General features: G+C 43.8%; 1 protein-coding gene across 1 annotated transcript; it reads right to left on the bottom strand.

Annotated features, from left to right (window-relative positions):
* Positions 1-2123: 2123 nt before the first annotated feature.
* On the bottom strand, positions 2124-9264 carry LOC135544593 (arrestin domain-containing protein 3-like). Its single transcript, XM_064972328.1, has 8 exons — positions 8737-9264; positions 5273-5354; positions 4979-5126; positions 4437-4539; positions 3963-4219; positions 3623-3767; positions 3381-3535; positions 2124-3272 (listed from the first exon to the last, which is right to left on the bottom strand). The coding sequence occupies exons 1-8, from the start codon at positions 9014-9016 to the stop codon at positions 3159-3161; spliced, it is 1284 nt and encodes a 427-aa protein (XP_064828400.1). The 5' UTR covers positions 9017-9264; the 3' UTR covers positions 2124-3158.
* Between the last annotated feature and the right edge of the window lie 938 nt (positions 9265-10202).

The raw sequence follows: 10202 nt of genomic DNA, 5'->3' as shown, positions 1-10202 counted from the left end.
TTCTGTTGGTATAATTAAGTATGACACTGTCCTGATCTAATATGGCCAGCTGTTTTTAGTCACAACTTTCGTGTTTTAGCGTACTGTATGTGTTTGTAGTTTTGTTTAATGTTGTGTTAGTGTATGTAAGTTGTTTTGTCTGAAATGTTGTTCCCCCTGCTGCTATTGGACCAGGTCTCTCTTGGAAAAGAGATGTTATCTCAATGACAAAAACCAGCATAAATAAAGGTTATAAAAAATTATAATAAAAAATATATAATAAAAAATCCCCATCAAAATCTGTAAATTTAAGCTAGAGATATCAGTTTCTAATTTAAGGCCAATGTTGGCCTTCCGCATCTGCGGTGAAGGTGGCTGAGCTACAACAGTGTGTGTCGGACTCCACTGAAGACGGTAACACTGATGTGCCCACCTCTGTCTGTAGTGTCCGAACCGTTTGAGCTACAAACTCATCTGAAGGAAACCCATAGAAACGAATGGAAGTATGGAAGTAGTTTGTGCCAACAAAAATAAGGTGTTAAATATGTGTCCCAAATTTTTCTTAATATTTTCTGAGCTTTCTTATACTGTATCTCCTGGATATAGGACAGACACCTCAGAACCTTATTCCTTATGATAAAAAAACGAAATGTTTTCTCCCCAATTGGTAGTTAGTCCCATCGCTGCAACCGTACGGACTCAGGAGAGGCGAAGGTCAGGCGTTCTCCGAAATACAACCTTGCCGAGCGGCACTGCTTCTTGACACACTGCTCAGTTAACCAGGAAGCCAGCCCCACCAATGTGTCAGAGGAAACACTGTACAACGGGCGACTGTGTCAGCGTACATGCGCTTGGCCCGCCACAAGAGTCACTAGAGTGTGATGGGACAAGGACATCCCTGCCAGCCAAACCCTCCCCTAACCCAGACGACGCTGGGCCAACTGTGCGTTGCCTCATGGGTCTCCAGGGTCATGGCCATTTATGAATGTGTTATACAATGCGTTTCTATGGGCTACAGTAGTAAAGGCCAAATTTGATATTTGATCATAAACTAAAATGTGGGAAACCCAAAGGGCTCCTTAAATTCCAAATCAAACAGCTAAATAATCTGTGGTATTACCATTTTAAAACAATTCCATATGTTAGCTTAGTACCCTTATTAAAAACTATATATATATTTATTTTTGTTGTGAATTCTTGAAATCTTGTCCACATTCTGATTGTGCCCACATTTTCAAAAATATGTCTACACATGGTAATAAAATGTGTCTCGCATCCATCCATTGTGTCCGTTTTGTGAGCAGGTATCCTGATCCCTCCCCTTTATGCTAACTTTTTGACGGCTATTTTTTTTAAATAATATGTATTTATTTATTTTAAGACACATATTGATGCCATAACTCAATGGTGCCACTTGTCAATGATTTTAGAAGGTAGGATCATGATTTAAACGGTTTCACTGTCCAGATCTGTCTACACTTAAGATTTCCAGACACGGTCTTTTAATCGTTTACACCTGTCTGAAAATGTGGGCACAAACAGAATGTGGATAAAATCAGGACAAAGCCAAAGGATGCATGATAGAAAATGGGGCTAGAGAGGTAAAGAGCGAACATGGATGGATAGAGATCAGATTAGATGTCGTGTCAGAGATTAAACTACAGAATCTGTCCAGACTCCAGAATGGAACTAGGTTAGTCGTTAAAATCAGCCTTAGCCAACATCTGTTCTCTTTGTGTGCGGTAAGATACTTACTAGGCTGATTTGAGTGCTTACAAATGTGAACATTCCTGGGACCCATGACGCATGTCTGTTTCAGATTGTCTGCCTGTAGAGCTGTGTGTGTGTGCGTGTGTACACGTATGTGTGCGTGAGAAAGAGAGCGAAAGAGCGTGTTGGAGGAGACAATGCTCCCTTGTCCCGTCTGTCTCTCAGACATTGGAATGGAAAGAGGGAGACAGAAAGGGAGGAGAAAGAGAGCGGATAGAGGGGAAGAGAGGGCGGGAGACAAGAGCCCATGAGAGGCAGATCGAACAGACAGCTCTCTCTCCAAACCGTAATGTAGTGTAGACACAGTGATAGTGGGGCCCAATAACCCTGCTAATACTCCACGGAACTAAGGCATACACAGCTGAAACGCTCTCTACAAAAAGACTTCTTTATTTCATACAAAGGAAGATCGTGATTGCAGTAATTTCCGTAATGGCAATAATAGTGTCGCGTACACAAACATAGAAAAACAACAAATACAAAAATATTTTGCACTGCGTATCAGGTTGGAAGTTGAGCTAATCTTTGAATTACAATCTCGGTTGGTATCATTTTGTTTTCAAAACCACAATTGACCTTTAAAAAAAAATTTTTTTTCATCCGTCTGTTGCTCTCCTTCTTATGTGACACAGAGCTTCTCTCTGTGTCATATGTCCATATACTACAATCAAACAGGTGATTTGTAGGGCACTGTATCTGTGGAGGGTGTAGTGAGGAAAGACACCAGAAAGACAAAGTGGGAGTGAGTGCTTCACCGGTGTCTGTCACACACTGGTCATTTCACCATGCACGACATTCCCCAGTCAAGAAACCCAAGACACATGAACACATCTAAAAAAAAACTGTCTACTTTCATTTGTTTCCTAGTTTGTTCTAAAAGAGTCTGTGTTCGGTTTCGGGTTACGTGGTAACGGTGGTAAGAAGACGACGGCCACGTTGCAGCATATATGAGCGTTGAGGAAGAAAAGCTGTGGAAGTTAAGTAGACAAACAACGAGAAAGGCATGTGCAAAATTCACTCTGAGGCTGGAGGAGATTCCTGACCACTGTTTCCAACAGTCCAACAGTGCATTCTCTCCCTTTTCTTCTTCCTCTCTTCTCCTTTCTAGTCTTAGATGTGCCATGTAATGGTCATATGTATCTGAAGCTGGGTCTAGGCACTATCTGTTCATCCTGACCAGCAGAAAACCGCCATGTTGGTCAGACTGAGGCGTCTCCTGGCCTCTCCACACAGTGTCTCTCGCAGCTGACCTCCCTGTGTCTGTTAACATCAATGGACCCCATCCTGAGGAAACTAAGGATGAGACGGCCATGTTGGTCCCACTTCAGGGGTCTGTAGCAGTGGCCATGTTGGATCCATCTGTAGGTGACTGGCTCCAGTAGGGGGCTATAATGGTGGCCATGTTGGATTCATCTGTATGTGTAGTTGCCTGTTTGCTCTGAGCAGGTCAGTGTTGTCCTCAGCGAGAGGGTCAGGGGTCGGGTCTCCTGACCTCCACAGCTCGGCTCTGGGTTAGGGTCAACCTGAGGAACACAGAGAGAGATTAGGCCAGTTTGACCTACAATAATGTGTATGGATGTACATGCATGCGTGGTGTGTGTGTGTGTGCATCTGCGTGTGGGTGAGTGTACCTCGGAGTAGAGAGGTGGGGGCTGGAATCTGAACTCTGTGATGTAAGCTTGCAGCGTTCCCTGGCCCTCTTGGTTGACCTCTGACCCCTCACAGCGCTCCAGACAGCCTCGCCTCTGCTCCTCTGTCACCGCCAGGTCACTGTAGCTGGGGGGAGCTGTGAATACACACAAGACATGCAATTAACATGGGAGAACACACACACACAGTACACACACTCCACACACACAGGTGTATGTCGTACCCTCAGGTCTCTCTGGCCAGCTGACGGTACAACAGTAGCTGCTGATGCTGCTGGTTCGACTGGTGAATGCGTGGAGAGGGATGGTCCCTATCACCAACGGCAACGACAGAGACAGGTTCAACCCTCCAGGGATGTCCACATACACCTGAGAGGGAGAGAGATGGATATTATCTCATTTACAGCCCACATTTTGATGCACTAACTTTTACAATACTATACATGACTGGAAAGTACCTGCTAAACCGGTTAGATTTTAGGAGGTATTTATTTATTTCCTATTCTCCCATATTAACACATTAATTACCATATCAACTATACTATGTTTATTATCATTCCTCACCATCAGTGAGTACTCCACTCTAATGAGTGGACAGTCTAGGATGGATGGGGAGACCGGGGGTATGTGGAGCAGTTTTCCGTCCCAGCTCTGGCTCTTCCCCTGGGACAGGGTGTCCCCACGCAGGGCCGCCACCTGCTGCTGGAGCTGTCGAGCCTTGCCCTTAGCGAAGTAGGTCTGGGTCTGGCACAGCGCTGCCTTGGGCACCACCACCCTGGACGAACAGTTCTCCACCTCCGCAAAGATCTGGAGGGACTCACCTAAGAGAGGAGAGGAGAAAAAGGCTGAGATGTGGGAGGTGTGAGTATGGGACTCTGTGTGTGTGTGGTGTCCTGAGAATACCTCTCAGCGCAGTATTTATATCTGCAGTGCTGTACGTTCCCTCTGGGGTTTGAGCATGTTGTGTTGTGAAACATTCCGAGCAGTGTGTGGTTAGATTCAGCGGAAATCATCATTAGCCAATCAGGTGTTTCTCACCTGGTGTGTATCCTTTCCTCTCTATCTTGGCGCTGAGTGAGATGGGTCCTGAGGCACAGAACCAGCAACACAGGGTCTTGTCCTTAGTGCCAGCTTGAGGGGCCTATACGCACAGAAATGGCAATTACAAATTGCCCTGTGTGACAGCTTGTGTGTGTGTGTGTGGGTGTGTGTAGACGTGGGAACATTTTGTTTGTTCCCACAAGGTCAAATGCTATTTCTAGGTGGTTTAGGGTTAAGGTTAGAATTAGGTTTAGGTTTAGGGTTAGGAGCTAGGGCTAGGGTTAGGGTTTGTTTTAGGGTCAGGAGCTAGGGTTAGGTTTAAGGTTAGGAGCTAGGGTTACGTTTAGGAGCTAGGGTTAGGTTTAGGAGCTAGGTTTAAGGTTAGGAGCTAGGGTTACGTTTAGGAGCTAGGTTTAGAGTTAGGAGCTAGGGTTAGGTTTTTTGGGTTAGGGTAACTATACGGGTTAGGGGTTAGGGAAAATAGGATTTTGAATGGGACTGAATTGTGTGTCCCCATATGAATTGTGTGTATTCCTCACCAGTAGCAGTGGTGTGTTGATGTCAATGTGTTCAAAGACAGTGAACTCTTTCTTGACTCTGACAGGCAGCAGCCATGGTCTGTAGAGCTCTGCTCTCACCCAGTACCTCACACTGCCATGCTTCCCTTCAAACGACGTGGCCAGGGGCCTGAGAGAGGGGGACGAGGGGAGAGAGGAAATTGGTTCATAGGATTAGACTTCTTACAGGTCTATCTTTAGATATGATTCCATATTTGGGTTTCGGATTTTATGTTATGGCTGTTATAGGTTTGTGTGTGTCCATCTGTTACGTACATCTGTGGTAACAGGAAGCTGAACGCGAACTCGTGTAATCCTGTGTTGAGAACAGTCAGGGCCTCCTCTGGACTGTCTTCATCTGAAACACAGGAGAACAAGATTCCAAATACCATACCTGACGCACACACACACCCAGTGTACACACGCATAGACACGCACCCACCATTTCATTTCATTGTATCATGTTGCGATTTCAAGATGCCTAGTGCTTTCAAGTGCCTCCAAGGCAACACCAATATAATAAATCCAGTAATAAATGTTGTAGACACATAAAACAAATACTCTGACACATAGAAAAATACTTTATAGCACATACAACCCAGTCATTGTATTACATTTCAATATTACCCAGTCATGTCATCGATGCGTGAAATACAAAATGTCATTTAATTTAATCCATGAACATTTTAGACAGTACAGAGCGGAAAAGACACACCCAGGCAGAGGAAGCACGAATCCCCTTTCACTTCCTCAATCTACATGTCATCGATAAATGTTTATGTTGATGCGGGTATAGATCTGTTTCCTGCCACCTCGGCACTCCCGCATGTTATCTTGTCAGCAGAGAACATTTTGTGTGTGTGTGTGTGTAGAGAACATTGTGTGCGTGTGTGTAGAGAACATTGTGTGTGGGTGTGTGTGGTTGTCAAGTCACACCGGCAGAGTGTGGAAAGCAGGCGCATACCGGTATGAACCAGAATGAGCAGTGGATTTTCAGCCGGCTACTCCAACAGACACATTACTACTCGGCCTCCCATTGGAACAAAGCTAACCTGGTCCCGCCCCTCGACTAAGGCCCTTTATGAATGACCATGTGTTCTGTAATATGGGAGGATGGAGAGACCGAAAGAAAAAAGGAACAGAGACAGGGAGCGATATACAGGGAGGAGGGAAAGAGAAAGGGAGGGAGAGACAGAGGGGGAGATATTTCACCAAAAAACCCTCATGCCATGCAGCAGTAGAAGCAGCCATGTTATTCTCACAGACAAAACAGAGAGCCAGCAGAGATGGACTGTAGTATCTGAGGTAAATAAAGAGGGACTCGAGAGCAGGTACATTCACGCATCTTTATTAAAAAACCAACAGCATGTTTTATTTGACAAATTCATCACAGGCAATCAATCAATCAACACACAGCATCAATGAGGGTTATTACAGTGCAACAAAAACTAGGAAAACATTTTTAAAAAACGAATAAACACTTGCAAAAATATCTAAAAACACGTTCTTGCTTTGTCATTATGGGGTAGATTGACAAGGAAAAACATTTATTCAATCAATTTTAGAATATGGCTGTAACATAACAAAATGTGGAAAAAAGTGAAGGGGTCTGAATACTTTCCGAATGCCCTGTACTTCAACACCAAGTGAGATAAAAGCAGTGTAGCCGGCAGGCAGCTTTGGTCCAGGAGAGCTACAGCCCAGCACTAACACACCTGGGTCTACAGATGTAGGGTCTTAATTTGAGCCAGATTTCTACAGCAGGAAAGTAATCATTTTCACTTCAAATACGCTACAAATTTAACATGTCCTGCATTGCACATATGTACTATTTAGACCACAATTAGTCCAATAGGGTGAGTTAGTGTGGGCCTGGAAAACAAGCCTACACACCATGTAGCTTTCCAGTTCAAATCTGTTGCACACCTCTGAGGTAAACAGATAATCAGCACATACATGACATAATTTACCAGCCAGCTACATACAGACTTAGGATCTTATTTTGAGCCAGGTTGCTACATCTGAAAACAATCCGGCAGCAACTGGAAATGCAAATTATTATATGGATTATAATTAATAGACATTTTTGGGGTAGGGGTTGATACATTTGGTTCACAAGCGAAAATCAAGTCTGAAATTTCAAAGTGGAAATTACAAACTTCAGATGCCCTTTGAAACCTCAAATACACCAAAAGTAAAAACTGTCCTGCATTGCAGGAAGGTCCTCCTTCAAGACGGTGATCAAACGAAGATCCTACATCTGTAAGGAACCCTACCGATTAACGTTGTTTTCGTAAAGGCTATTCTGAATTTAGGGTACCGGTAGGTTCGGTGAGTCGCCGAGAAGGCAACCAATCTTCTGCTGGAGGTCTTGGCGATGGTATATTGTGGTGGATACAATTGCTCTGGAGAAAATATTGCTTCAGCTCTCAGACATCACCCTGGCAACGACAGCCTGATTCGCCCACACAGAGGTGCATTTACTGTCCTAATTATGAGATAGGAACTTACTCTGCCATATATGTTTGTATTGCTGTCTTATGTCAAGAGTGTATTTTTATTACGGGTGTATACTAACCATGGGATAGTTTTTCCTTCAAATCTCTTGGTGGTGTTATGCCCTGTAAAGATGCTGAATTAATCCTAGCTGTATCAGTTTACATGTCCCACTAGAACAGCTATTATGCAAATATCACTGGGACTGTTGTTATAGACTGAAACTGAACCTCAGCCTCAGTACTACTGTAATTGTTGTAACATATCAATTACTTTATGAGGAAAGGCCTATGTATTTTTTTGGCAATATATATATATATGTATATTCGTTTTACAGAACACTATGGAAATGTAACAACGGCAAATTGATGACAAATTTGCATGCTTTCGAATTGTCCTTTCCTCAGACGCAACGACGTCATCCAATATACACGTGGGAGTTCAGACCAATCAGAGGCGACAGAGGTCTGTCTCCCCCCGTGAGTCTCTCAGCCAGTTTGTGAACAGGTTTGAACCGCTTCTAACAAAGGGAGTAAACTTCAGGATGTTATCAGTGAAAGAATGTTCCTGATAAAATTGTACAACTTAAACCGTCATAAAACGTCGAAAATATTCCAACTTCACCGCTTTCGGTTAGATTGGTCCAATCAAGGTCACATTTGGACTAAATTCTACGGTTTCTTCCCTCGCCACATAAAACGCAAAGAAGGCGTTAACAACTTGTTATGACTGTTAAATCTGAATAAAAAACACAACTACTGTAGAATCTACATAAATTGTAATGTGTCACTATAAAACATAAATATATTTCATATTTATGTCCCATCACGCGTTATTAAACCGACTAAATTGGACGAGGAAAACCTATGCGTTACACCAGGACTATCTGGTCGCATCAGGACCACTATCCCACCTGACTGAAAGAACTCATCAACGGGGCACACATCATGACATTAGTCATTTGTTCCAATCAATGTGTGATGTGTGTGTTGTGCAGTTTATGTGAAATTAAACCACCATCACTCGTAACTTACAAATGGCGTTGCCTATAACCACAGCAATGGCACTGCAGAGCTCCCTAACATAGCAGGAATCCGGTGATGTATAACCGTGTTCTATTTCTAGGTTATCCATTTATTTCAGAACCTGAACTAGGCCAACACTATCCATATAGCCTACTCTCAAAATGTTGCCAACACATCTCTGTGAGAATGAGTGGTAATTATGATGTGGTTGTCCCTTACCTCTCTCCTCTCCTATTAACGTGTCGCTATGGTTTAAGTATTCCACCTCCTCGGTGTAATTCTGAGTGTAGGCAGTGTTGGCCCCAGCGTTGCGGGACTCTGTCCACCGCACCTTGGCTACTCCTCTGGCGGTTATGTTCAGCGTTTTGACGCGAACCTCGCCTGCGACTTCGATGATCACCCTCCCGGATACCGAATCACCACCGGAGTAAACGGGAACATTGTTGTCGTTGAGATAGTCGAAGCAGACGGCTAAAGTCTTCACCTTGCCCAGCACCATGGTGTTAGAGAAAGAGCGTATAAGAAATCATTTAGAAATCCCCACACACAGCACCCACGGCCACTCTATTGCCCAGCATAGAGGCTGCGCCCTGCGGGCTGGGTCAGTGGTCCTCTCGCTGGCGGTTCGTATGTGTGTGTCAGCGGTAACAGTGGCTGGTAGCTCCTCGCATCCTCCCAGTGCGAGCCTTTCTAATGTGTCCTCTGCTTTCTAGTATGAGCTAGTGATTGGTCGTTCGCGAATTAACGACTCGTTTTGAACGGATCTTTTTGGTGAACGTCGGGAACCAAATCGCATGTGTGAAAGAGCCGTTCATTTGGCTCCCTGGTTTGAATAGGCTTACAGCTAGGCTATAGGCTACTGCTTTTTGAACGATTATCTGTAGATACGTTATAACAACATTGTCGGAAGATGGTAATTCCTCATTGCTGGAATAAAAGGTCCAAGTGACGAGAGAGCCTCATTATGGTCCACACTTTATTTTTGCATTGTGTAGAAAAAAACACCAGCGAGCTAATTTCGTCTGTTAAAAAATGTATTTAAACTCACAGTTTAGACATCTGCTATTTTTCATGGTTTTTCATATATGTTTAAGCACTACTGAACGAAGAGCTGTTTGGGAGCCATCTGAACGGCTCTTTTAGGTGAAATGGAGCCAACATTTCCGGTTCATCGAAAAAAGACATGGTATGCAGTCCAAAAGACACACTCTATCCCCTCTGCCCTCAAATTAAGTGGACACTTCTGATGACGTTTCATGACGTCTGACGAGTATACACTTAAGGGGCGAGGGAGGAAGGAATGAATTTTAAATGGTCCACTTTGGCCGGAAATTCGTCACTCGCTCGTCCGGCGATGATTGCCCCCCCAACCCAACCCCTCTTTTTACCCAGCTGCTACTCTGTTTATCATATATGCATAGTCACTTTAACTATACATTCATGTAGATACTACCTCAATCAGCCTGACTAACCGGCGTCTGTGTGTAGCCGCGCTACTTTTATAGCCTCCTAACTGTATATAGCCTGTCTTTTTACTGTTGTTTTATTTCTTTACTTACCTATTCACCTAATACATTTTCTACACTATTGGTTAGAACCTAAGTAAGCATTTCACAAATAAACTTTGATTTGATTGTGTTTTCAGACACCAGTAGATTGTGAGTGCTTTATATGCGCTACAGTCA

This window comes from Oncorhynchus masou, chromosome 8, assembly GCF_036934945.1.
Source record: "Oncorhynchus masou masou isolate Uvic2021 chromosome 8, UVic_Omas_1.1, whole genome shotgun sequence".
In the NCBI taxonomy this organism is placed as follows: Eukaryota; Metazoa; Chordata; class Actinopteri; order Salmoniformes; family Salmonidae; genus Oncorhynchus; species Oncorhynchus masou.
The sequence above is the reverse complement of the archived record's forward strand: the minus strand, read 5'-3'. Positions and strand labels throughout refer to the sequence as shown.

Bases quoted from the DNA above. Each gene is read 5' to 3' on its own strand.
- LOC135544593 (XM_064972328.1), bottom strand. From the start codon at position 9,016: ATGGTGCTGGGCAAGGTGAAGACTTTAGCCGTCTGCTTCGACTATCTC. The intron at 5,127-5,272 runs GTACGTAACAGA...CCCCTCTCTCAG, and splicing joins AGCTTCCTGTTACCACAGAT to GCCCCTGGCCACGTCGTTTG. The intron at 4,540-4,978 runs GTGAGGAATACA...CTGTGCGTATAG, and splicing joins TCAACACACCACTGCTACTG to GCCCCTCAAGCTGGCACTAA.